General features: G+C 43.3%; 1 protein-coding gene and 1 long non-coding RNA gene across 4 annotated transcripts; one reads left to right on the plus strand and one right to left on the minus strand.

Moving 5' to 3' along the window:
- Positions 1–3,051: 3,051 nt before the first annotated feature.
- LOC308586177 lies at positions 3,052–11,949 on the plus strand. 3 transcript variants are annotated; one of them, XR_014007754.1, is made up of 3 exons: positions 3,052–3,812; positions 8,436–9,044; positions 11,151–11,949. It is a non-coding gene; the product is annotated as an uncharacterized lncRNA (long non-coding RNA). The 3 variants fall into 3 exon arrangements; XR_014007755.1 differs by having other exon boundaries at positions 3,052–3,532; XR_014007756.1 differs by having other exon boundaries at positions 3,052–3,506.
- Positions 11,950–22,217: 10,268 nt separating this feature from the next.
- On the minus strand, positions 22,218–27,675 carry CRYGS (crystallin gamma S). The gene is made up of 3 exons (XM_081191086.1): positions 27,436–27,675; positions 23,914–24,156; positions 22,218–22,560 (listed from the first exon to the last, which is right to left on the minus strand). The coding sequence occupies exons 1-3, from the start codon at positions 27,454–27,456 to the stop codon at positions 22,288–22,290; spliced, it is 537 nt and encodes a 178-aa protein (XP_081047212.1). The 5' UTR covers positions 27,457–27,675; the 3' UTR covers positions 22,218–22,287.
- Positions 27,676–27,828: the final 153 nt, after the last annotated feature.

Consider the following 27,828-nt stretch of genomic DNA (forward strand, 5'->3'; position numbering starts at 1 on the left):
ACAAAGTCACAATATTGTGGTATTAACCACAATAACAGGTGGTGAATATCAGGATCTAACCTTGCACGGTGAAACTTTTTTAAAAAATGCTTAAGAATATAGGAACATTTCACTAGATTTGAAAATAGATTGAACCAAGAAAAAAAATGATTTTTCTAATATATTAGACTCTACAATGTTTGTACAGGAAGGCACTGTCTAATACAGATAGATGTTGGAAGTTTAATGCTGTGAAGGCCATGTTGAGACCTATGATGTGGGCATGTCCAGCATTATAGTCTTTTTGGTCTAAAGCTGTTTTTGTATAACTGCTGTACTGGCAAAATGTTTGATATTTGCAGATGTTCATGTAATTTTAAACTATATTCCTATAGTGTGGAGATTAACAATGGGATATAAAAGTGGATGTTGTGAGCCCTTATGGTTGCCAAGAGACTTACTTCAAGCGTGGAAGGATAAATATTTGAATATATTTTTAATGAATGCCAATTTCACGTGGATACCTATTTGGATAGTTGGAGAGCTTAAATCAACTTATATGTTTAATTTCAGCTGAAAGTATTAATGGCTGTTGTGTTCCCAATGTGAGCTGGCAGTGTGTGTTATTGTTGTCTGTGTGTGTTCTCTCTTCTTTTAAAATCACGGAATCACAGAATTGTAGACTTGGAAGGGACAATGGGGATCATCTAGTCCAACCCCCTGCAATGCAGGAATCTTTTTGCCCAACGTGAGATTCAAACCCACAACCCTGGGATTAAGAGTCTCATGCTCTACCAACTGAGCTATTCCAAGTGCCTGACTGAGCTTTCACCCCCTTCTTTGTTAAATTTGCCACTTAAAAAATAAATATTAAAAAAGGATTTACCCTTCTGCAAGGGAAATATTCTGGGGGTTCCCCCAAGCTTTTTGAAAATTAGAGTTTTCTACAGACACCTCTATATCCAGGCAACCAAGACGCATTATCATATTATGAAGGTATATTCCAGCCAGGCAAAAGTTCTTGAGGAGGGCATGAAGAAGGGCTGGTGAGGGGTGTAGTCTGGGAAGGGGAGCTGTGGCCTGTGGAAGGGTCTCAAAGGGACATGGAAGGACACATTCTGCCCCAAAGTCTGAGGCTTGAAGATTGATAGCCAGCTTAGAAGCTGTCCCAGCAGCAGTTGCTTGCATTCCCAGCAGCCCCACCCTGCATTAACAGACCCGGATTGCATAGCAACATAACCCCCTTGTTACTTTATTTTAGGTCTATTAATATAAAAAAAAATAGTAGAAACACAAATATTAGATTCCCGACAACCTCTTATTTGTGAATTCTCTTCTGTTTATTCAGCATCTTTTTAGCTGTCTCCGAGTTTGGCAAAGAGAGCAGCACCCTCGTGTGGAAATTTGCAGCATGAACTTCCAACACATATTGCAGACATTGTCTGTGAATGGAGAATGGGTTGTTTCAGTTGCATCGCATCATATTGATTTGTTGCAATGTCATTTCTCAGATTGCTTGCCATATATGACTGAACCGCCAGACAGAAAATGGCTTCCTATAATATGGCAAGTTGAAGCTGCAGAGCACCATTCATCTGAACCAGTAGCCCACAGATTGTCCCTCACTGGCTGGTTGGTCCGCATTCCCTGCTGTACTCTAATTTGAGGTGAGAAATGTTGGGCAGCAACATGGACACAGCCCAACTGTGAGAACCAGGCCATATGATCAGCTCGCCCTGTGTCATAGCCACAGACACCAAGAGCCACGTTCAAAAATATCTCATAGGGAAACGTTTCCTGAGCATAACACCTCAGGTAAGATAGTTCATATTTACATGCTCCTGCATGTTCAATAAGAAATCCCTCTGTGAAAAAACAAAAAGCTTTAAGAAAAGCCTTCTCCCTGGGGTACAGTGTGAGGGAGCACTCCATGCAGTCTTTCATTTACATGTCAAAGGTCCCAATTGCACTATATATTTAAAACTATATCATACCACTTTAAACAGCCATGGCTTCTGCCACACACACCAAAGAATCCTGGGAACTGTAGTTTGTGAAGAGTGCTGAGAGTTGCTTGAAAGCCCCCCTATTTCCCTCACAGAGCTATAATTTCAAGAGTGATTTAACAGTCCATCCCTTTTCCTAGGGAACTCTGGGAATTGTAGTTTTGTGGGATACACATTGTTGTTGTTTAGTCATTTAGTCGTGTCCGACTCTTCGTGATCCCATGGACCAGAGCACGCCAGGCACTCCTGTCTTCCACTGCCTCCCGCAGTTTGGTCAAACTCATGTTTGTAGCTTCGAGAAAACTGTCCAACCATCTTGTCCTCTGTCATCGCCTTCTCCTTGTGCCCTCCATCTTTCCCAACATTAGGGTCTTTTCCAGGGAATCTTCTCTTCTCATGAGGTGGCCAAAGTATTGGAGCCTCAGCTTCAGGATCTGTCCTTCCAGTGAGCACTCAGGGCTGATTTCCTTCAGAATGGAAAGGTTTGAACTTCTTGCAGTCCATGGGACTCTCAAGAGTCTCCTCCATAGGGGTCTCCTAAAAACTATCAACAGTCTCAATAAACTACAGTTCCCAGGATTCTTTGTGGGAAGCCAGTGAGAGACTGTAGCCTGAGGAGGGCAGGGCTCAAGAAGAGCCCCAAGGAACTCAGGTTCTCCAGGCCTGCCACACTAACCTTCATATTTGATCTTTCCTTCCTGATTAAGAGCTCTGTGAACCCTTGACACTTTGCACGTTTAAATACAATGCATGTTAATACAAAAAGGGCGTAACCTTTTATCAATTTCTCCTCTGTCCCCCGGAGCCTATATAGCAATAGCAATCCATTACACAAATGTTGCCAGTCAAGCGACTATTCATTTAGCCATCAATTCAAAGCAAATCAAGTTAATAGGAATTTTGAGTAGGATTTGTAGACTACTTTTCACAACCGAGGGATGAAAGCAGATGTCAGTGAAACTTGCTCGCTTGAAGGCAGGGTGGCTTAAGTATGCCTTTGGTTCCCTCTGCTGGATATTGAAAATAGAGCATGACTATTCTAAGACATTATGGGGATAATTGGGGACTTGTGTTTTTAATGATCTGCAAGCTAGGTCCATTCTGAAGTAAGGGAAGTACTCAGTGCTGGCATCAGATATCAGAAGAGAAGCAATGTGTATTTATTTATTGCCATAAATGTGGCTCACACAACAGTCTGCTTAACTTGTACCAGTTCATCCAGCAGGGTCAAGTATCCCATGGGGTTTGTCTCTGAGTAACTATGAAACTGCTGTCAGTGCTGCAGAGATAAATCCCACCATGGGAGGTGACTCAGATGAATGGTTTGTTGGATGGAGCAGTTGCCACAGAGGCCATTTTGAGTAACTCCTGCAGGGCAGCCATTTTGTTTGAAGTAGCTCACAGGGTCATTTTCCCAGAGTAGCTTGTTAACCTCTACACTCGCATTAAATCATTCACCCTCTCCATTCCCATTGTTACTACTTCCAGAATACTCATGACTTATCTCTCCATTATGCCAAGGTGCAGAGACTAGCCATACTCATTTTGTAAGTAAACAAAAGTAACAAGTTGCTCATTAATTATTATTAATGACAAAGGTAAAATCAGGTAAAAGTTGGTCCACCCACTTCTGCCTCTGGCTCTGCCCACTGCTGGCATGTGGCCCTAGGTAGGAAAGTTGCCCATGAGGGAATTCAGTCCTTAGGTTGAAAAAGGTCCCCATCCACATAAATTCAGTCTGGGGTTAAATGAAAGGTCAAGGATTTGTAAGACGGCGTGTGTGAGGTGTAACTGTACATAGAAAGCTTTGACTTGTACTACACAAAGGTAAATACTATACTTAAATTGATGGCTATTTCTTTAAGACTTACGGTGTATGCAACACTTTTTCTGTCCTGCTGCAGTTCATCTTCCATCAAAAACAATGTTATCCATCTCATTGTCTGCTGTGGCAAAATTACACAACGGACTTAATTAATTACAGAAATTGCATAGCTTACAAAAATAATTACAGAAAAATGTGACCACATTTTTTCAATACAAAGGAAACTCAATGTAAATTTGGGGTAGGGGGAGACAGAATGTGATCAGTCATGTATCATTTGCAGGCCGAAAGCAACAACAGCATCAAATATGAATCATATTACCTGCCTTGATTTCTGTTCTGGACATGGACAAATAAGCGAACACCTGCAATTTCTGCTCTTATTTATGCAAGAATTCTCCGACATCCCTATTCTATATTATAGCCTTACATCTGCTTTATTAAATGTAACTGTCATGGCTTCCTCCGAAGAATATTGGGAGTGGAAATGCAATGAGGGTGGTAATACTTTGAGATTCCTCACAGAATTATAATTCCCAGAGATCCCTGAGGGGAGAGAAAGTCTATTAAGTCAATTTTAGTCAGTGAGGTAAGATAAACCTTCAGAGTTTGGATTGTGGGAGGATTGTTTTCTACATTCTTGAGTGCAAGATAAAGATATTTCTTTGTACTCACATATTCACTTACCTTACACTTACAAACTCATTCCTGAATTCAGTTGCTCTGAACACTGTAGCTAATACCCGCATTTTTTAAGGACATGCATTCTGCCCATGATCATTAAAGCCAGCTACTAAATGGTGTCATACTGTATTAGCCCAAGTGATACATACAGGCAACCAGGATCTGCTGGATGTTTAAACTTTTCTTTTTAGTAAAAAAAAGAAAATTCTGCATGTCCCGCTGGGACTATGCAACACTATCTAAGAGACCAGGCAGAACATCTGCGCACTGATCCCCACTTTCAAAGATAACCGTGCCCCTTGCTAAGCAGCCACCAGGCATCTCTGAAAAGTTACAAATTGACAACATTCAGAGGAATATTCTTCATTCCTAAGCATATCACTTACGCCCCCTGGCACAAAGCGCATCCTGTCTTATTAACGTCTTTGACATTTTCTAGTGAAGAAGCCTAGGTGAAAAACAGAATGGTGAGTGGGGGGAAGGGAGGCAATCGGTTTCCGTTAGATTACAGGAAGAATAGAGCTACAGAGATTCATTGTAGTCCCAGCAACCATAGTGTCCTTATTTATTTAAAATATTTGTCACCAACTCCTTCATTGCCAAAGCAAGCCTGGAGCGGGTTTCATTAATATCAAGCACACAGCACATATGAAAACAAAAGAGGCACGGAATATACACAGGTAACAAAATAAACAATGATGAACCATCAGTCCTTGCCTAAAAGCCTGCGCAAATAAGTGGATCTTCAGCTGATGCTGAAAACTGACAGGAATCAGTGCCAGCAATATCTGAGAAGGAAGGGGGTGCCATGATGAGGTGCTGCTACTGAGAAGTCCGCCTCTAATGTGTGGGGAATTAGACTCTAGTTCCCATTTACAGAGTATGTGGAAGACAGCCCTGGGTTGTTTGACCCTTTAGTTCTCTTTCCTATAATAACTACACAAAACACGTTCTTATATAGAACATGTAACTTGTAGCTAGTGTACTTGCAGTTGAAGATTAAATATATATACCACGCAGGTGGATGTTTCTTTTAGTTGCTAAAACATCTTACATACACTAAACTGTTACAGACAAACAAACATTTACAGACTGGCTGACATTCTTGACTCTGAGGCAGACCGCAGCACAACACAACATACCTGCTGCTCTGTTAAGACTCCCCAGATGGTTAATAACTGAACCAATTTACAACAACTGCCTCATGCACATGGCATCACAGGGCTCTAAAGTCCTTTTAAACCTTAACTCTTTACATATGCATTTTGGATGCTAACATTCCACGTAATGTTGCCTCATTCTGGCTTTCAGTTAATTGTAGCACAGTTAAGAGAGGCTGCCCCGTAGATGATGACTCGACTAGGAGCTGAATACGGGCAGTGAGATGGCATCTGCCACTACACTCAAGGGCAGCAGGCTAGCTTAGGAGGTATATGTCAAACCTGTGGCACACGTAGCCCCCTTTTTAACAGAGGCGACTGGCTAGGAAACCCACAAGGAACAGCTAGGACAGGAGCTGCCACAGCTTCCCCCCAACCCCACAAAAATGTGTCTGCCGCCTCAGGCAGTTGCCTCACTTTGCCTAACAGTAAGGTTGGCCCTGCACAAGAGATCTATAAGATCCAAGCCAATGTGTCCAACAATATGTCAAACATTTTAATACAATATCACCTATCCTTCCATCTTCAAAGCTACTCTCCATGGTGCTTGTCATGGTACCATCTTCTGAACCATGACAGGGCCTTTTGGGTAGTTTCACCAAGATTAAAGAAGCCTGATTGGCACCCTCTCTAGCAGTGAAGATATTCCACTTTCACCAAGGTGCTTTAACCATTCTCTTGTGGTTTGTGATGTTGCTGCTCCTATTTCTTTTAGGTCCCTGTTTTACTAAATGCCTTTTATTGCTGTGATTTTATTGTGTGCTGTTTTTAAATTCTTGTAAGCAGATTTGGGGACTTGTCGTTGAAAGGTGGGTAGAACATTTAATAATAAATAATACATTTTCTCAGATATCTTTTCTTTCCCCTGCCCCCTCGAAAAAGTAGGAAAGGGAAACCATAGTCTGTCTTCATAAACAACTGACAATATCATTCATTACAAAAAGTACATCTATTCATGGCCTGTACTGAGGACCTAAAATGACCGGTCGTTTTAGTTGTGTGCCCAACTTTATCTATTCCAGAGACAGAGACATCCTATCTTTAGGAAGGGAGAATTGGCTCAACAGTTTTGGGGTCTCACTAAAGAGCAGTAAATTGCCAATTATTGTATTTTTGGTTCTTACATTTTTACCGCCTTGGGGAGGAAGGCACAATTTAACTTTTCTGCCTCAGGCTTGCTCAGAGGACAAGGTGCATTCCTAATTCCCAACTTGCTGCAGTACATTTTCCCCGTCTTAGCTTCCTCTTAAGAAAGCCATAAATTATTCCAGAAACCAATGGTCATCCAATGAATCTGAATAGTGGGAACTCAGGACAGACAGAAGGGAATACTTCTTTACACGGCACCAACTTAAATGACAAAATCCACTGCCACAAAAGGAAGTGATGGCCACCAATTTGGATGGCTTTAAAAGGAGATTAGACAAATTCATGGAGTATAGGGCCATCAGTGGCTACCTCCAAGTTCAAAGGCAGCATGCTTCAGACAACCAACTTACTGGGGAACAGCAGGCAGAGAGGACAGTCACACCTCCTTTTCTGCTCCCAGGCTGTCCATAGGCATCTGATTGGCTGCTGTGGAAAACCGAATCGTGGACTAAACAGGCTTTGTTCTGATCCATCAGAGCTCTTCTTATGTTCTGGAGTCTTTTGTTGCATACTCTGCATTTCTCAAATCATTCTGAGCTTTCCTCACAGTCCATCTTCAAATATCTTAAGGGCTGTCACATGGAAGATGGAGTAAGCTTGTTTTCTCCTGCTCTGGAGGGCAGGACTTGAACCAATGGCTTGAAGCTACAAGAATAGAGATTCCGACTAAACATCAGGAAGAGTTTTCTGGCCATAAGAGCTGTTCAACAGTGGAATGGACTCCCTTGGAATGTGGTAGACTCTCCTTCCTTGAAGGTTTTTAAGCAGAGGCTGGATAGCTATCTGTCATGGATGCTTCAGCTGAGATTCCAACATTGTCAGGGATTGAACTAGAAGACCCTCAAGTCCTTTCCAACTCTACAATTCTATGATTCTATTGTTCTCCCTAGGCTTGTATTTCCAAAACCAGTTTCCCACACTCTGGAGGACTCCCCAACTCCCACAATGTCCTCCTCTCAGCCACCATAGGTTTAGAATGTATCTTGTAACTGCAACAGTACTGAAGTCACTGAGGCCACCCTAACAGTCCCTAACAGGGTACTCTGAAGTTTTCCCCAATTCCAATCAGATTCCTCTTTTACTGAGTGTGATAGTGCTTTTTAAAGCCCCATGCTAGCCAGTCAGTCTCTCTCTCTCTCTCTCTCTCTCTCTCTCTCTCTCTCTCTCTCTCTCTCTCCTCCCTCCCTCCCTCCCTCCCTCTCTCTCTCTCTCTCTCTCTCTCTTTTCTCTCTGAATATCTCAGAGGAGCTACTTTGCTTAGAGGACCTGATCTTTTGCACTCCTCTCCCACTGAGTCTTGCTCAATTCTGTGGAGGCTCACCAATCCATTACAAGCTGCTGCTAACGCATCTCTCTCCTTGTGTACACATTGCAGCCAGAATTGTATAATTAGATATTCAAGGGCAAATGCTAACAGCCATTCTCTACCCTGGCAATTCTGAAAGAATAGAAAATATATTTTCAACCTGTAGTTCACGGCCACATTGTGCATACTATAGTTAAGCTAGCAGGACACCCTACTAAGAGCTAGTACTTAACAACATATTAAAAGAGAGCAAGAGATTGCCAGTGGAATAAGTGGAGAAAGGCTGGATGTTGTTCTCGACCTTCCCTCTTTGTTCCCCTTCACAGGTTGCCATATGGACATTTCTAAACAGGAATCAAAAACAAAGGCAGGGACATTTTTGCAAAAGAGCTGGACTACAGCAATATGTGAGCAATGGATTGCAAAGGCATTTTCAGAAGTCTCAGAAATATGAACTTGGACAACTTGATATTAACCTTGGACCAACAGAGATGTCCTCAGTTCAGAAGCAGAAGAGCAACAGAAATTGCCAGACTTCCAGAGATCAAAGCTATTGACATCCTTGGTATAACTGGTAGTGATGTTGAATCTATAAAAAAAGCTGTGGGAATATGGATTTATTGCCAGGATACCACATTCTGAGTGGAATGCTGTAAGTAGAAAAAAATAGCAGCATCCATGCATGAAAGAGAGAGGTCAGCAGGTTTAGAGGAACCCCAAAGTTTGCAAAAAGAAAAAAGCTTTCGCTTTAACCTATGAGAATTAAGCATACACAGTGGGCATAGAGTTCTGACTTTCTGTTGTGGGGGTCAAAAAATGGTTGTATGTGGAATGGCGTATACGGACCCAAGCCCTGGCTGAAACCCTGGACAGGAACACTCCATGCAGCAACATTTTGTTGCAGGTCCCATTTATTAGCACAAGTTCCATCACAGGTAAGCAGTTAACCTAAAAGTACATCTGTGCAGGCATCTACAATGCTACTGGCTTTAGGCACCTGATCTGCTGAATATTCAGAATATCATTTAAAATTCCAAGTCAGAGAACTTTTGAGGGAAATGGCTTCCAGAGGAATAGCCACATCAAGCCTCCTGCAGCAAAAAAAGGAGAGAGTCTGGTGGCACCTTAAAGACCAACAGATTTATTATGGCATGAGGTTTTGTGGACCATAGTCCACTTCATCAGATGCAGAAGACTAGCAAACAGTTGCCTTTGCTATAGTCATTATAACTATCCTACTCTCTATGCTGTTCTAGCCGCATAACAAGTGGAAAGGGACTCTTGGCAGTGGAAGGCACAAAAGTTTATAGAACAATGAGACTCATATCCCACATTTTCCCATGTTGTGTTGGGTGGATTTGGAGTCAAACCAACAAAGGTTATGGGCCCAGCACACTTCCGCTGTCCAGCTCTGCTAATTACTTACTATATGTAAGTAAACATGGTGGCACTATCATTGAGATCCTCTTTCTGTAGCTTGATAAGTTAAGGGCACAAATGTAATGAAAGAGAGGGGAAGTCTTGCTGCAGGGGGAATAGCAGATCGTGAGAAGAGAGAAACTCTGTTTCCTCCTTTAAAGAAACTGGAGGTGCTCATGCAACATTTCATTGTTGTTTACTTTTACAGTGGTACCTTGGTTCTCAAATGCCTTGGTACTCAAACAACTTGGAACCCAAACACTGCAAACCTGGAAGTAAGTGTTCCGGTTTGCGAACCTTTTTCAGAAGCCAAACATGCTCCGTTTTGAGTGTTACGCTTTCAATTTGAGTGCCACACTTCCATTTTGAGTATTACACCAAGGTCTGTCAGTTTTTGCTGTTTATTTTGCCTTTTTGCTTTTGCAGCTTTTTTGTTGTTTTTGTGACTGTGTGGAACCCAGTTCAGCTACTGATTGATTGATTGATTGATTGATTGATTGATTGTGACTGCCGTATATTGTTTATTGCTTTCATTTTACGGATCAATGGTCTCGTTAGATAGTAAAATTCATGTTAAATTGCTGTTTTAGAGGTTGTCTTTAAAAGTCTGGAGCGGATTAATCCATTTAATCCATTACTTTCTATGGGAAAGCGCGCCTTGGTTTTGGAACGCTTTGATTTTGGAATGGACTTCCAGAATGAATTAAGTTTGAGAACCAAGCTACCACTGTACTTTTCGAAAAGCCACATGACCACACCCACTCTCTTTTTTTAAAAAAGTAATAATTGTTTAAATGAAAACAATTCAAAATTGCTGTAAGTATTATGGGGGGAGGTGAGTATGCAGCTTCCCACTGGCACCATCCAACAGACACCAGTAGTGCTGGTTTCTCTCTTGGGCGGCTTCTCCAGTGTATTGGTCAAAGTTACTACAAAACCTGCCAAGCTGTTTTGACCAGAGGCGGGCCACACACACAAATGTGCATCAGTGGCAACTCATTGACAAAACTGCCTCCAAGCCTCTGCACAGCTTGAGTCGGCACACTCAAGGCAACGTTGCTGCAGCCCAGCGCATTTCAGCACTGGAAAAGATCCCAAGTTTGAAAGCCAATATAAACAATCATTTAGACAAAGTAGAGGGAGCAAATACAAATGCCCAGATTTTCTGCCAGGCTCAAAGAGCTCCCTGCTTGCCCAGTGGATTAAGGATGATGGAGGAAAGGAATTAATTTCTTTAGTGTAATTAACAACTGGGCCAGTTCTGGAGGATCTTGGGCTGGTAATGAACCATGGCACCACTTTAATTTCTTCCTTGCCCCACCGTCTTGTTATTAAAACCAAGAATAGGTTCCATCAAATATCCCTTAAAGGGAAAAAGGGAAAGAGAGAGGGGAATGGAGCCGGATTTGTCTCAATGGAACATGATAAATTAGACTTTGCAGGATAAAGGGAGAAGGGGCGAAGGGGAGGGCACGGACTGTGAATTTCTATATACATGCTATGTAGAGTGTGTGGTATATATACCTACATATATTCTCTTTTGGAATGACCTCCTTATGCCCCATCCATCAGCCTGGGGTTGGTTTATTCTAACTAGCAGATTCTTTTCTTCTGTCTAACAGGCCCATCAGACACAATCTGCATGCCAATTACTGGAACAGACCCCCTGATACTGAAAAATGGAAATTAGCTGTCAAGGCAAGGCATCAGCTGAGCAGTTCCGATTGCTTGCTCTCTGTCTGTGGCTCATATCCATATCCACTCTGTTCTCTCTGCTGCTCCAACAAGGGAGCCCCCACTGGAAAAAGTAATCTAAAAAAAATTTTTTTTTTCTAAAACACCTACCACACTTTATTGTTATTCGTATTAGTTGCCAACATTGGGGCACAATGTGAAATTCACCAGAGGGCAAGAGCCGTTTGGAGGGGAGAGAAAGGAACTCTGATAATTGCATTTTGGTGCTAGGCAGATCAAGCAATCCAATAAAAGGACACTCAAAGGAAATGCTAATGTAGGACAAGTGGAACAAGCAAGCAAAATGGCTTCCGCGCACTCAAATCTTACTCAGCTTCCCCCTTTACATAGTCATGCCTGGCCCAGCTGTCCTGGCATAAGTGATGGGCAATGCTCTGTATGCGTAGATGCGGATACATGGAGCCTCAGTTGTCACAGCAGCAGTGCTAAAATGAGGTCTCATGAGTAGGGGTCGTCATGTCTTATGTGTATTCGCCCTTATCACAGGATGTTCTGATTTTGATATTACACTTTTCAGATCTTTAAAAGCAACCTGCTTGCCCATCGTCTAGTTCTGGATCGACAGCACAAAGGCCTGGAGTGTTGTTAGTGTTGTGATTATTGAAAGTTGCTATATTGTACTAGCTAAGAGTGGGAGCTGGGATTCTCGTTTCAGCTAGGAACTTGCCAGGTGGACTTAGACAAGGCTCTGTTTTCCCAGCTTTGGCCTACATACACACACACACACACACACACTCCTCTGAGGCACAGACATTATCAGTGCTTTTTTCTGGGGGAACACGGGTATCCATACCCGTAAACATTTTGTGAATCTAAGTTTGGCCTCATTGAGGGGCAGTATTTCAGTATGAGTAGGAAAATGAGAGTACCCCTAAACATTTTTAAGGGGGAAAAAGCACTGGACATAATAATGCTAACAATTATATGTCAGAGCATAAATGGAGAACCTGTGGTTCCATCTGTTGCCGGACTACCAACTCCCTCCATCCCTGGCCACTGTGCATGGTTGACTAGGGGTCTTCGTGCTTCAAGTCCAACCCCACAGCTTCCCCATCACAACTGTTCCAAAAAATATACGTGAGAAAATTTGTGTGAGGTGCTTTGGATGCACAAAAGTGCTATGCAAATACTCTTATTCATTATGTAAATATTATTATAATGCCCTCCATGGCTTTGCTGCTACCCCACTTTATCTCTCTGCTTTCATATCTCTATGTACCGTATTCCTGACTGCAACCTTCTCTTCTCCAGCCCTGCTCCACCACTCGCTATCTGAAGGTCTCCTGTGCCCTTAAATTATCATAGAGATCACTGATATTGGAGGAAGTGCTTGGGTCCCAAGCCATTTAGGGCTTTGTACACTAGTACTAACCCCTTGAATTGGATCCGGTAGCTCACAGACAACCAGTGCATTGCTTTCAGGACTGGCGACACATGCTCCCATCAGGCTGCCCCCACTCACCAACCTGTCCGCCACACCAGCAGCAGCTTCCAGTCCCTCTTCAAGGACAGCCTTGAAGGTGTAACAGCCCCACCTAGAGTGCAGTAATGGAAAACTGAGGACAGTCCAGTCTAAGTTGGGCATAAGCGCTCTTTGCCACGGAAGTCACCTGAGACTCAAATGGCAGGTTAACAGACTGGTTCAGTGTCTCTGTCACGCTGACAGTAAAAAGAGAAGAATCCCAAGAATCAACTATAAAACTACAGGAGCCCCCTAAGGGCCAGAAGTTTGTAACTATAGCTCACTTACGGGCATCTTCACTCCGCTCCATCTAATTTTAATTTTAATTCAGGCCTGTTGAATTGTAGTTCTAGAAAGTATCTATTGAAGGATTTATCATTTGTCTCCTAAAACTGCTGTCCCAAAGATCCTTCAGGGAAACTGTGGTCTAAGACAGATGTAACACTGACTGTAATGGGCTCACATTCAGGGCCCACAATCAGTAGACCATTGACTTGGCCCCACACAAAGTGAGACCAGTTCTGCCCCAATCTCCCTTTTTCAACATACACAAACCAGGCTTTCATAGAATCATAGAGTTGGAAGAGACCACAAGGGCCATCGAGTTCAACCCCCTGCCAAGCAGGAAACACCATCAGAGCACTCCTGACATATGGTTGTCAAGCCTCTGCTTAAAGACCTCCAAAGTAGGAGACTCCACCACACTCCTTGGCAGCAAATTCCACTGTCGAACAGCTCTTACTGTCAGGAAGTTCTTCCTAATGTTTAGGTGGAATCTTCTTTCTTGTAGTTTGGATCCATTGCTCCGTGTCCGCTTCTCTGGAGCAGCAGAAAACAACCTTTCTCCCTCCTCTATGTGACATCCTTTTATATATTTGAACATGGCTATCATGTCACCCCTTAACCTCCTCTTCTCCAGGCTAAACATGCCCAGCTCCCTTAGCCGTTCCTCATAAGGCATCGTTTCCAGGCCTTTGACCATTTTGGTTGCCCTCCTCTGGACACGTTCCAGTTTGTCAGTGTCCTTCTTGAACTGTGGTGCCCAGAACTGGACACAGTACTCCAGGTGAGGTCTGACCAGAGCAGAATACAGTGGCACTATTACTTTGACCTTAGAATCATAGAATCATAGAATCATAGAATCATAGAGTTGGAAGAGACCACAAGGGCCATCAAGTCCAACCCCCTGCCAAGCAGGAAACACCATCAGAGCACTCCTGACATATGGTTGTCAAGCCTCTGCTTAAAGACCTCCAAAGTAGGAGACTCCACCACACTCCTTGGCAGCAAATTCCACTGTCGAACAGCTCTTACTGTCAGGAAGTTCTTCCTAATGTTTAGGTGGAATCTTCTTTCTTGTAGTTTGGATCCATTGCTCCGTGTCCGCTTCTCTGGAGCAGCAGAAAACAACCTTTCTCCCTCCTCTATGTGACATCCTTTTATATATTTGGACATGGCTATCATATCACCCCTTAACCTCCTCTTCTCCAGGCTAAACATGCCCAGCTCCCTTAGCCGTTCCTCATAAGGCATCGTTTCCAGGCCTTTGACCATTTTGGTTGCCCTCCTCTGGACACGTTCCAGTTTGTCAGTGTCCTTCTTGAATTGTGGTGCCCAGAACTGGACACAGTACTCCAGGTGTGGTCTGACCAGAGCAGAATACAGTGGCACTATTACTTCCCTTGATCTAGATGCTATACTCCTATTGATGCAGCCCAGAATTGCATTGGCTTTTTTAGCTGCCGCGTCACACTGTTGGCTCATGTCAAGTTTGTGGTCAACCAAGACTCCTAGATCCTTTTCACATGTACTGCTCTCAAGCCAGGTGTCACCCATCTTGTATTTGTGCCTCTCATTTTTTTTGCCCAAGTGCAATACTTTACATTTCTCCCTGTTAAAATTCATTTTGTTTGTTTTTGCCCAGTTCTCTAATCTGTCAAGGTCGTTTTGAAGTGTGATCCTGTCCTCTGGGGTGTTAGCCACCCCTCCCAGTTTGGTGTCATCTGCAAATTTGATCAGGATGCCCTTGAGTCCATCATCCAAGTCGTTGATAAAGATGTTAAATAAGACCGGGCCCAAGACAGAACCCTGTGGCACCCCACTAGTCACTCTTCTCCAGGATGAAGAGGAACCATTGATGAGCACCCTTTGGGTTCGGTCAGTCAGCCAGTTACAAATCCACTGAGTGGTAGCAGAGTCAAGACCGCATTTTACCAGCTTCTTTACAAGAATATCATGGGGCACCTTGTCAAATGCCTTACTGAAATCAAGGTAGGCTATATCCACTGAGTTCCCTTCATCTACCAGGCTTGTAATTCTGTCAAAAAATGAGATCAGGTTAGTCTGACATGACTTATTTTTCAGAAATCCATGCTGACTATTGGTGATCACAGCATTCCTTTCTAGGTGCTCACAGACTGTTTGCTTAATGATCTGCTCCAGAATCTTCCCTGCTATTGATGTCAGACTGACTGGGCGGTAATTATTTGGGTCCTCTCTTTTCCCCTTTTTGAAAATAGGGACAACATTTGCCCTCCTCCAGTCTGCCGGGACTTCGCCTGTTCTCCAGGATTTCTCGAAGATGACTGCCAGTGGTTCTGAGATCACATCTGCCAGTTCTTTTAATACTCTTGGATGCAGTTCATCTGGCCCTGGAGACTTGAATACATCTAAACTAGCCAAATATTCTTGTACTGTCTCCTTAGTTATTCTGGGCTGTGTTTCCTTTGCTGAATCATTTGCTCCAAATTCTTCAGGTCGGGCATTGTTTTCTTTATCGGAGAAGACTGAGGCAAAGAAGGCATTGAGGAGTTCAGCCCTTTCTGTGTCCCCTGTTTGCATTTCACCATCTTCTCCTCTGAGTGACCCCACTGTTTCTTTGTTCTTCCTTTTGCTACGAACATACCCATAAAAGCCTTTTTTGTTGCTTTTAACCTCTCTAGCAAGCCTGAGTTCATTCTGTGCTTTAGCTTTTCTGACTTTGTGTCTACACGTGCTGGCTATTTGTTTGAATTCCTCTTTGGTGGTTTCCCCCCTTTTCCATTTTTTGTACACATCCTTTTTTAATCTTAATTCAGTTAAAAGTTCTTTAGATAGCCACCCTGGCTTCTTTAGGCACCTTCCATGTTTCCGTCTCATTGGTATTGCCTGACGTTGTGCTTTTACTATCTCCCTCTTAACAAACTCCCAGCCATCATGAACTCCCTTTCCTTTTAGTATTGCTGTCCATGGGATCTCACCCAGCACTTCCCTAAGTTTTATGAAGTCGGCTTTCTTAAAGTCAAGAAATTGAGTCCTAGTATGCTTGGCTGCTCCTTTCCGCTGTATAGTAAACTTCAGAAGAGCATGATCACTCGCGCCTAATGATCCTTCCACTTCTACCCCACTAACCAGGTCATCAACATTGGTTAGGACCAGATCTAAAATGGCTGTTCCTCTTGTTGCTTCTCCCACTTTCTGGACAATGAAGTTGTCTGCAAGGCCAGTGAGGAATCTGTTTGACCTTATGCTCTTGGCTGAGTTTGACGTCCAACAAATATCCGGGTAATTGAAGTCCCCCATTACTACTATCTCCCTTCCTTTTGCATGCTTGGCCATCTGTTCCAGGAAGGCATCATCTATGTCCTCCGTTTGGCTTGGGGATCTATAGTAAACTCCCACAATGAGGTCTCTGTTATTCTTCTCTCCCTTAATTTTGACCCAAATGCTCTCACATTGGCTTTGAGGTTCTAAATCTTGGATCTCTTCACAGGTATACACATCCCTGACATATAACGCCACTCCTCCTCCTTTCTTGTCTGGTCTGTTTCTCTGAAATAGATTGTATCCCCCCATTATTACATTCCAATCGTGGGACTTATCCCACCAGGTTTCAGTGATGCCTATTATGTCATATTTAGTTTGCTGTACCAAGAGCTCAAGCTCATCTTGTTTATTTCCCATGCTTTGCGCATTAGTGTACAGACATTGAAGTCCATTAATCATTCCCCCGTGTCTCTTATTTAAGGATTTTTTCCTCCCACCACTAGGTCCGCGTGCTATTTGGTCTATGACATTTGGATGATCATCTTCATTAATTGATAGACTCCTACCTTCAGGAGCACTGTCGCCCTCCCCCACATTAGTCAGTTTAAAGCCCTCCTGATGAGGTTTCTGAGATTTTTGGCAAAAACATTCCTCCCAACCGTTGTGAGGTGCAGCCCATCACTTGCCAGAAGTCCATCTTCAAGAAACTGCAGTCCGTGATCTAAGAATCCAAACCGTTCCTGTTTACACCATTTGCGAAGCCAGCTGTTCACTTCCACTATTTTCCCCTCTCTCCCTGGGCCACGTCGTTCAACCTTGACCTATCCTCACTCCTGGAAATGACTTGCATGCTGCTTATTTGATGCTTCCTACTGTTTCCCACTAAAACCACTTCTCCATGCATTTGAATCCCTTGTGGGGAATGATACAGTGTCTGTAGATTGATTTGGAATCAAACATTCCCTAATAAGAAGCAAGCTCACAGTGTGCCCCTCAGTCATAAGGGGAGCCAAGTACAGCTGTCTCCCATCTTCACAACTGAAATGACAAGACATGGTGTTACACCCCAATTTGGGGTTAAGAGTGAAAAGCAGGTAACAAATCTTATAATAAATACCACATGCATATGAGCCAACTGAACGCTGGCTCAGCTGCTAGTCTGACACCCTTTGCCATGTTTCAGGTTGCTTGTTTGCCTGATCTTTTGTTTGCATGTTTCTGAGCATGGCCTGCACTTATTGCTTTATTTATTATATTAATATTTATTGTTATATAGAACATTTTAAAGTGCTGAGCTCCTCTGGAGAGGCCGGGGGGGGGGTGGAATGTGTCTTGGTACCAACATTGTAGGTCCCAACCTGTCAAGGCTGTGCACAGACAGCTTTTGCGAACTTGTAGAACCGGTTTCTTCATAGTTTGATCCTGGAGAGGAAGAGGCATGTTTAAACTAGAGCCGAGTCCAAGTTTCCCTGAAGAAATTTTCCAGAGGTTTTTCTTTTCTACCCACTTCTCCCACAAAAGGGGACATTTTCCAGGATAGTCTTCAAATATTCTTTGCCTTTGAAGCAGGGAATGATGCTAGGTCTGGGCCATTTTAGTGGTTGCAAAATGGTGGCTGGTCTTTGGGCTTCGTGGATGTCCCATTACCCATCCTGAGAAAATGTTTGAGAAGTTATCGTCTCCATGGAGTATATGCTGCAGAATGGTTACCTTTCTCCTCCTAGAGCGCAGAGTTTGTGGCGCCATTTTAGCTCTAGCTTAAACTGAACTTGACACTTCCTGCCCAGTGCCACTTTATACATGCCCCTAGTGAAGCTGAGCCAATTTCATATCATCTGCGTGCCAAGATCCAAACACGTTGCCCGTCACCTATCAGATCAGTTGTTCTCTTCCTGATTTCAGTGCCCTACAGCCCTCTTTCACCCCATACATTCAAAACACTACGTTGCCACTTTAAACCGTCATTGGGCTCACACAGCTACTATTCCCGGCATTACCTGGGGAAAGGGATTGACTGCTAAGCCCATCTGGAAATTGTAGCTCTGCGGGGGGCGGGGGGAACTTCCTAATAAATCTCAACTCTTAACAAACCCCAGCTCCCAGAATTATAAGAGGGGCGGGGGAGATAATCAGCATTGTTTAAAGTGGTATGATACTGCTTTAATTGTGTAGTGCAGATGAGGCCCTAATCCACTACTCACCTCATCACTTTCAAGTACACCTTGATCAAACATCCTAGAGCATGAGACTGAAGCAGAGTTCCTCGCTCTTGACCCTACAGTCATACCTCGGGTTACAGACACTTCAGGTTGCATTTTTTTGGGTTACGGACCACCGAAACCCAGAAGTACCGGAAGTGGTTACTTCCAGGTTTCGGCAGCTGCACATGCGCAGAAGTGGTAAATTGCGCTTTGCACATGCGCAGAAGTGCCGAATCGCAACCCGCGCATGTGCAGACGCACCATGCATCCCGCACAGATCACATTTGCAACCCGAGCATCCACTGTACTATAGTGTGCATCCTACTTGGCCAATCCCTAATTAATACGGTATTCACAAGGGTTGTATTATTGTAGCTGCTGACAAGCATCACATACCCCCGCCTCATTGCTACATAATAACCTCATATATCAAACTGGAAGAGACTGCAGGGCCCTTGCTATAGAAGTGCGCACTTTATACACCGAATATCATTATCCAAAGTCCCCCGTTCCCTTGCTTGATATGCAAAAATTCTCAGGTTCCCCAGAGTACCCAGCAAAGAAAATGCCCACCCAAAATGAACATTTGTTATTTTCTAAGACTTGAGGCATAACATAACCAGGGAAGCTGGGGGGGGGGGGGTCATTGAAGTCAGCTTACCCAAAGATTTCATCAAACTGTCTCTGTGGGTGAGGAAAGAAGAGAAAGGGTGGCACCTGGTGGCAAAGAGGTGAAGAACATCTATTCAGATTAGAAAAGAATTGGGAATTCTGCATCAAGAGTGCAGGAAAGAACTTGGGACGCAACCTGGGGTGCTTGGTAAGGAACCAAACATGTCTAATTGCTGCTTATCTCACTGGACTGTAAGCATTGCTAACTTTCTCTAGACTGCAGTTCTTAACTGCAGGCAAAGGAAATAAAGCCAGTTTACAATATGTTCTTTAAAGCAGAGGCGGGAAAACTTTTTCGTCCTAAGGGCAGCATTCCTTTATTGGCAATGTTCTGAGAGCCACTTCCCAGTAGTGGATGTGGCCAGATTTTAACCTCTGTCCAATAGGCTGCTTTCTACACACTCTCACATACACAGATTTTCACTTTTTTGAAATATGGCAAACCTAAAGGTAAAGGGACCCCTGACCATTAGGTCCAGTCGTGGCCGACATCTCGCTTTATTGGCCAAGGGAGCTGGCGTACAGCTTCTGGGTCATATGGTCAGCATGACTAAGCCACTTCTGGCGAACCAGAGCAGTGCACGGAAACACCGTTTACCTTCCCGCTGGAGCGGTACCTATTTATCTACTTGCACTTTGACATGCTTTCGAACTGCTAGGCTGGCAAGAGCTGGGACCGAGCAACAGGAGCTCACCCCGTCGCGGGGATTCGAACCACGACCTTCTGATTGGCAAGTCCTAGGCTCTGTGGTTTAACCCACAGCGCCACCCGCGTCCCTACATGGCAACCCTAGTTAAGTGTAATTGGGGAATTTTATGCAGAGCACCTGCACAGTACACTAACTAGCTGATTAGAAGAGGAAGCCACTTTGGCAGATGAACAGGTAGGGTTTGAGCAGGATAGAACCACTGTAGATTATTGTTTGGTTCTAAACCATTTAGTTGATAAATATGGGGGGGAAATGTCCAGGGGTGGTTTGTAAGCAGTATCCATTGACTTAAGGACAACATTTGATTCAATTTCGCACATGAGGTTCAGGGGGGCGGGACTAACTGCATCAACTGTAAAAAGACTCCTTTTTCTAATTAAAAAATTACACCAAAACCAAGGCTTGTAAGAGTTTTAATGTATTTGGGCTTGGCCTCTGGAATGTGGTCAGCTCAACAAAAATATTTGGTCGAAAAAGCTATGAGTAGTATTAACATTTTAATGCATTTCTTCCAAATGAAAGGTCATGATTTCATAGCTGCTCTGCTTGAAGTTCTTAAGGCCAAACCTTTAACTCAACTATTTCATTAGATTTAAATTTGGGTGAGCCTTATAAAGCCCACAAGACCTTCCGTGGTCTTAATACCAGTGCTTTTTTTTCTGGGGGGATGCAGGGGTATGCATAGCCCTAAACATTTTGTGAATCTAAGTTTGGCCTCATTGAGGGGCAGTATTTCAATATGAGTAGGAAAATGAGAGTACCCCTAAACCATAGCTGTCAACTTTTCCCTTTCCTTGCGAGGAATCCTATTCGGAATAAGGGAATTTCCCTTAAAAAGGGGGAAACGTTGACAGCTATGCCATAAACATTTTTTAGGGGGGAAAGCACTGCTTAATACCTTAAGATAAATGTTCCCTGTACCAGGGCGTGTTCTGAATGCTGCTCTGTGATTCAAAGCTGGTTTTCCCTCCGTTTCCACGCAGGTTTGGATGAGGGCATTTAACTTTTGACTCGAGTTGAATTTAGCCACTACTGCCTTGCTTCCTTTAGTTCTGCCTGATTCCCACAAAAGCAGCTGAATGAAAGCCATCAATTTAAGGTTATGCCTTCTTGGCTTTTCGCCACAATAGTTACTAAGTTTTACGTCTCGGTAAAGCAAAACACATATTGAAGCGATGCCTGTTTGACACTGAACAACAGAGCAATCTCTCTGCAATGAGAAAACTTCATCCCTGCTATGACTATTTTCTAACTAGTCCCCTTGATACAATGGCACCTTATCTATGGAATCTAACAAATCTAAAATACAGAAGAGCTTTCTCAAGTGCACGACTGAATGTGCTTCCTTCAGCAATACTTGAGAGTGCTTTTATGAGAAGCCCACTCTATAATTGTACATGTCCATGTTGAGATGGAAATTCTGAACGCATGGGTCCATATATTGTTATTTCATTTATTTATTTATTTTGCTTTTTGTACAGAGACTCCAGTAAAGAGTTAATCACCCCACTATTATTATCTAAACTGGGGTGTTCATCTGATCATTGTATGAAGCTTTAAAGGTACTCCTGGACTTCTTTGTCTGCTTACAGTAGACTAAGTTAGCTGGAAAGACTACAAACTTTATCAGTTTTATTTCAATTTAACAGACGTGCTGGCCAGGGCTAATGGGAGCTGCAGTCCTCTTTACCCTGACTTCAGACACCTGCAGTGTAGCTTTTTTTAAAACTCACCTTCTTTCTGTGACTCTCAATTGTTTTTAACTGTTTTTAACCTTGAGTTTTAATTGTTGTAAGCTGCCCTGCGGCTTTGGGGATGAAGGGCAGGGAGTGCATTTCAAATCATAATAATCCAGAAATCTGGAGAGCGAAGGCTGGAGAAGGTTGAACCAATTGTTGGATTATCATGATGGAAATTACAGCAATTCTCAGAGTTGTTAGGAGACCTCTATTTCCCTGACAGAGCTACGGTTCCTAGAGTGGTTTAATAGTCAATCCCTGTTCTCTTAACAGACTAAAATTCCCAGGATTCTTGGGGGGAAACCATGGCTGTTTAAAGTGGTGTGATACTGCTTTAAATGTATAGTGCAGGTGGGGTCAAAAAGGGAAATGGGAGGGAATCCTGAAACCTTTGCCCTCTGTTTTAGCAGAACCATTGGGAATAACCCTTTTAAAACAAACAAACAAAAACAGTATTCTATGGGCTGTCATAGAAAGTAAAGGGACAAACTTCATTTCTTCTCCACCCCCAATAATTTGAGCAAAACTCAAGTTTCCTTGTGAATGGATGTTCCAGAGATTAGTCATCTTCCTTAAAGAAAACACACAGACACACATTTTTACCATGAATGATGACAAGCGGAACTGAACTCACAAGTGCTTTATTTATGGCATCAAGTCAGCTTTCATGTCGGCTTTAGACTTAATGCTGCCCATTACTCTGCAATACGGCGGAAGGACTGGACCACTGGGGATGCAGACCCCCACTCGACAGGTTTACTATACTCTCCTCTCTCCAGAAGATACTGCCTGCCACGGAAATTGGGGTGTTCGTAGAAAACCCAGGCCCCATCCAGGACTTTGCAGGAGTGGATTTCGCGCAGGTGAAACTGATCCATGACAGAAGGGCAGTCTTCTGTGGATTCGTGCATCTGGCCACTAAAGTCACCCTTCTCAAAGAGCTGAATTTGGTATTTGCCTCCACCGGGCTAGAAGGAGGAGGATGGAGAACACAACATGTTATTGAGGAGCTGAGCAGAGGCTGTGTACAGTTCAGACTGCAATATTGGATGGAAAATAGACATTACCCAATAAAGCAAAGAATGTATTGTGGCTGCAGAACCAACCACCACTTTATGTGTATTTAGTTATCTTTATTATACTTTTTATACTTTATGTGAGACCCCTGTCAGCCAGTGCCCCCTAGCAAGAAGCAGGAAGGATCTAATTCATTACCAATTGTGAGTATAGAACAGGGATTGAGAACTTGTGCCCCCCCCCAAGTTGTTGCAGGACTCCAACTCCCATCATCCCTGACCAATGGTCATCCTGGCTTAGCCTGATGGGAGTTGGAGTTCAACTTCTGGGAGACTACAGGTTCCCCATCCCTGTTGTAAAACCAAATGGTGGGAATTGCACATGGCACAGGAGTGGCTTGCAGTGGAGATGCAGCAATAACCTCCCAGAAGCAATGTTGTTGCTGCTGCTTACCAGAGGAATGAGGCAATGGTAAAGTTGGGGCTGCACAGGTGCACCGGCAAAGCCAATCCAGCACTCCTGCCAGTGCACTGACAGAGTTCTTACCTCATCATCGTTCTGCCTCCTTCCTTCCAGTAACAGTAGTTTTGCTGCCAGGAGGCTGTTGCTGTAGCTTCAGCCCTCTGGGCAAGCTGTTCCCAATATGGCATATATCATCTTTAATATCCTATGGCATATCAGACTCCAAGGTCCCATGCGACATGCATTCTGTTAACCATGCTTTATAGCCTACCAGAACTTTTGCAGACCCAGGCAAAAGGCTCTATCAAAAGAGGTGAGTCCTCCAGCACCATCCCAGCCTCAAAAGCATGAGGTCAGGGATGATGGAAGCTGCAGTTCAACAATATCTGGAGGGCACCACTCTGACCACTCTTGCTTTAGGTGGATCAACTCATAGACATCTGGTTGGCCACTATGAGAACAGGATGCCAGATTAGATGATGGCTCTTTGCTTTGATTCAGCAGGGCTCTCGGAAGCAAGAAAGCTTTCACATTCTTCAATGCAGGCAGAGAACCCATGGCTTTCCATTTGTTGTTGAACTACAACTCCCATCAATACTTACCATGGGCCATGCTGCCTGGGGCTGATGGGAATTGGAGTCCAACAACATCAGGAGGGCCACAGTTTCCTCACCCCTGTTTTAGTGTTTATCCATGTTAATAACATTAGATACAGATACAGTGTGAGGATCTGTGTGTACTTAAAAAAAGGGGAGACTTATAAATGAACCTGTCTCAAGTGTCAATATCCCATTTGCCCAGATTTCAGAGTTCAACAGAGAGGAAGGAAATGTCCGACTTACTAGCTGAATAGATTTGCATGAGCTGACGCGGTCATTTAGGCCCATCCACCGTTGATATTCAGGATATTCCCCATGAGTCAGCACGTACATGTTCCCTGCAAAGTTTGGCCGCTCATAAACAACCCAGGCACCCCCCTCCACGCGGATAGAATTGCAGCGGCTCAAGTCAGTGTGGAAATCCAAACAGTCCCTGTCAGACTCATAGCGGCGCCCCTGGAAATTCTTGCCTTCGTAGAAGGTGATCTGAAACACAAGCAAAGTACAAAAGGAATCATGCTTCCACTGGACATGGTGCAGCTTGGCTAAAATTACATGGACACGAGGGATGGGAGCGTATATCAATTTCAGTTTCTCTCCATTTCCTATTTTTCCCCAAGCTTAACTCCAATTTGGCCCATATCGGCATCAGTTTCCAATTTCTTTCACATCTGCATGAAAATTTATGGAAAATGCATCCTCTACAATGCGCATTTTACATGCAATTTTACCTCATTTTTTGCAATTTTCCTGACAGCTATTTTGAAACTATTTCTGTGCACTGTTTTGCTTGGAGAACTGCGTCACAAAATTTGGAGAAGTGTAAATTTCAGTTCAAATATTGATATGCATTTAGGTCAGTTTGAATTAAATTTATTTCCTATCCCTAAATAACAAGCTCCACTAGGAATTCCTCTTCCATTTTTAGGTACAAGAGAGTTGCACAAGAGTAGCTGCAACTTAGTTACCTTAGGTGAATGCCAAGGCTCATAAACAACCCAGGCACTGTTCTGTCAAGCTGACAGAGCATTTAGGCAAAAAGTACCCTAAGCGTCAACAGGAAGTCTATGGTAAGGTTGCAATTAGGTTAGCCAGTATTACAGCAATAGGTACAGATGACATTTTGCATTTCTTATGGATGACATGACTCTCTTGAGCTCACAGCATTTCCTTACTTAAAAAATGTATAAACCACCCTTCATCCAAATGTAGATTTCAGGGCAGTATGCAAAGAAATGTAAAATTACAAATACAGCATACAACAAACCAACAGCACAATAAAGTTAGGAGGAATAAGGCTATTAAACCAGCTCAAAATGCCAAAATTCAAAATGCCTTGCGTGAATAAAAAGGTTGTGACCTGATGCAAAAATAATATATTGTCAGTAGCAGATGTATGTCTCTCAGGAGGGCATTTCACAGTCAGGGAGCCACCACAGATAAGGCCCTCTCTTTTGTATATGATGTGTTTCACCTAAAGATGGAACATGGAAAAACACCTCCTCTGACATTCTTAGAAAATGGGCAGCTTGGTAATGAATCCTATCCTGCTACTTCACTCAAGGGCATCACACTGAGCACCAGAGGGGGTGGGGAATCATCATTTCAGTTCAAGACAGGGGAACTCCAGGCTACCTTAAACACCTGTCCCTTTCAGAATGTGCATCAAAGCCAATTCACACAAACCCTATTTGGACAACATATCCAGGGATAGGAACATGAGGAGGGAAAGTGAGATCACAGCTGTCCCCTCCTCCAATATGTTCTATCTGAAGCAGTAAACTTATGCTTTGCACATTCAAACCGTACAAATATTCAGTGGGTACACAGATTGCTGTTTGGGGGAAGTGGTTGTGTGGGGATTACATTTGCACCCGATTCTCTGCATGAATCCTGCAGCAGAATCCCATCACTGGCCCACCATCTGCTAGCACCACCCAGCAGAGCAAACAGAAAGCAATTTTCTATTAGCCCTGCTCCCACCAGAGTCTACCTACTGGACCCCTGACCAAGTACCAAAGGTTGTAGCTGCTTGACATTTCAGAGGCAGGAAGTGTTCTCCAAACTTGGTCAAGCCTCTTCTTCTTAAATTAGAAGAACAAGAATCTAAAGGTCACGCAAAACAATACATTTGTATTTCTGTGCTTCATTGTTTGTACAAAGACCCAATTAGGCAATCTAGATTAGGACTAGGGTGGATGAGAGGAGTCACCACATCTTTAAATGCCCTTCTCCATGTATCACTGCCAAATGAGGTGTGATAGGTGGCCAACTCTTCAGTGGCGGCATGCCCTCCCCAGAGAGGCTCATCAAATAAGGGGGTGGGGTGTTGGTAGCTATTTGCTTAGATTTTGAAACAAACAGCATCACAGATAATATCTGACAGGTGCCTATTACTCTTATGTGTCCACTTTCCAAATTGCAGTTACAATAGCAATGGCGGTATCTCCCCAGTAATCACAGCTGGGACATGTAAGACAAAATAGCACAGCAACAGATATGCAATGCAACATGAAGGGAAGACATCTAAGCCACACACAAAATGCACTTTGTTTTTTACTCTGATAACCGATCAAGTGGGGAAATGGGTATGTTATGCGAGACCTCCCAATCTGCCATAATTGTCCATTTGGATTTGTCAATATGAATGACCCACACTTGACAATAGCAGAAGTCTGGAAATGCCCTCAGTGAAGCAGTGTCATAACTTGAAGCACAAGGAAAGCTTCCTTCTGAGAGCTTATTCTCCTATCCCATGGTAAACTCTAGGTAATTATGAGTGGTTTTGCAGTTTGGCTTGTTAGTATGATGCGAAAGAAGATACAATTGTGCCTATGTGACCTTCCAAATTCAACAGCTCTGGTCATGCATCCCCAATACGAGAAACTCACGGCCTTCCAGATTTTGTTAGGATCCAATTCCCATCAACCCCAGCAAGCATAGCCAATGGTTGGGGATTATGAAATTGTGGTCCAGCAATACAGTGGTAGCTCGGGTTACAAACACCTCAGGTTACAAACACTTCGGGTTATATACTTCGCTAACCCAGAAATAGTACCTCAGGTTAAGAACTTTACCTCAGGATGAGAACAGAAATCACACAGCGGCGGTGCGGCGGCAGCGGGAGGCCCCATTAGCTAAAGTGGTACCTCAGGTTAAGAACGGTTTCAGGTTAAGAACGGACCTCCGGAACGAGTTAAGTTCATAACCAGAGGTACCACTGTATGTGGAAGATCACAGGTTCTCTGCCCATTTTATGCCTTGTAAATAAATACAAATGTAGAGCACATGCAAAGATACTTATTTCACATTCAGTATGCTGCAAGTTTATCAAGCTGAGTTGCATGTCCTCTGCAAGACTATTGATTCTATATGTGAAATAAAGCCGCATTTAAAAGAAAAGCATGTTCCTCTTTATTCCTCTTCCACAGAACAAACAACAACAAAGGAAATAAGCATCTCACACTGTCTAATGTTGTCATTTTCAAATACTGATCTCAGTTTGACAGAATTATATCTGCTGGAGCTGCTACCAGGAAAACTAGGAAAGTCCGCTAATTATTCCAGGTGTTTGTTTATTATCTAACCTGGTACGTCTTCCACTAGTAATGAACCACCTGCCTCCTTAGACAGGGAGCCACTCAAGGATCTGCCCTTTTCTTGGTTCTGCCAAGCTGGCAAACAATGCATTCCTGTTAGAAGAGGTTCATTTTCTTGCAGACAATGAGTGGAAGGGAGGCATCCTGAGACCACAAACATACTTACCTTGCTTCCAGTTTTGGACATGATCAATGTGGGGTGCAAATATTCCTGGAGGAGGAGGTGAACTAGAAGCAGCTGCCAGAGCCAGAATCAGGAAGCCTCATTTTATAGTGAGCTCATTTTTAGACTAGACATTCGCTTTGTCATGAAAATGGGATCCAAAAATTGAGTCAGTGATTCTGAGGCTATTCATCTGTTCTAGAAAAACAAACAGGATTACAAAATAAAGGCAGGCTTCATTGCTCCTTTTATTTTTCAGCACTGCCTGTTGCATTATCAGGTTTTGAATGCTTTGCTGAGTCAGAACACTGAACTCCTGTCAGAAATATTCAAAATAAAAAGTGCTTGCCCTCTAATAATAATAATAATAATTTTATTATTTATATGTCACCCATC

This window comes from Podarcis bocagei (genome assembly GCF_964188305.1).
Source record: "Podarcis bocagei genome assembly, chromosome: 4".
NCBI lineage: Eukaryota > Metazoa > Chordata > Lepidosauria > Squamata > Lacertidae > Podarcis > Podarcis bocagei.

What these genes read in the sequence shown, in the direction of transcription:
- CRYGS (XM_081191086.1), bottom strand. Translation starts at nt 27,456, where the DNA reads ATGTCCAAAACTGGAAGCAAG. An exon ending in TGTCCAAAACTGGAAGCAAG is followed by an intron (nt 24,157 to 27,435) that starts GTAAGTATGTTT and finishes CTTGTGTTTCAG; the next exon opens with ATCACCTTCTACGAAGGCAA. An exon ending in CATGCAAATCTATTCAGCTA is followed by an intron (nt 22,561 to 23,913) that starts GTAAGTCGGACA and finishes TCCTCCTTCTAG; the next exon opens with CCCGGTGGAGGCAAATACCA.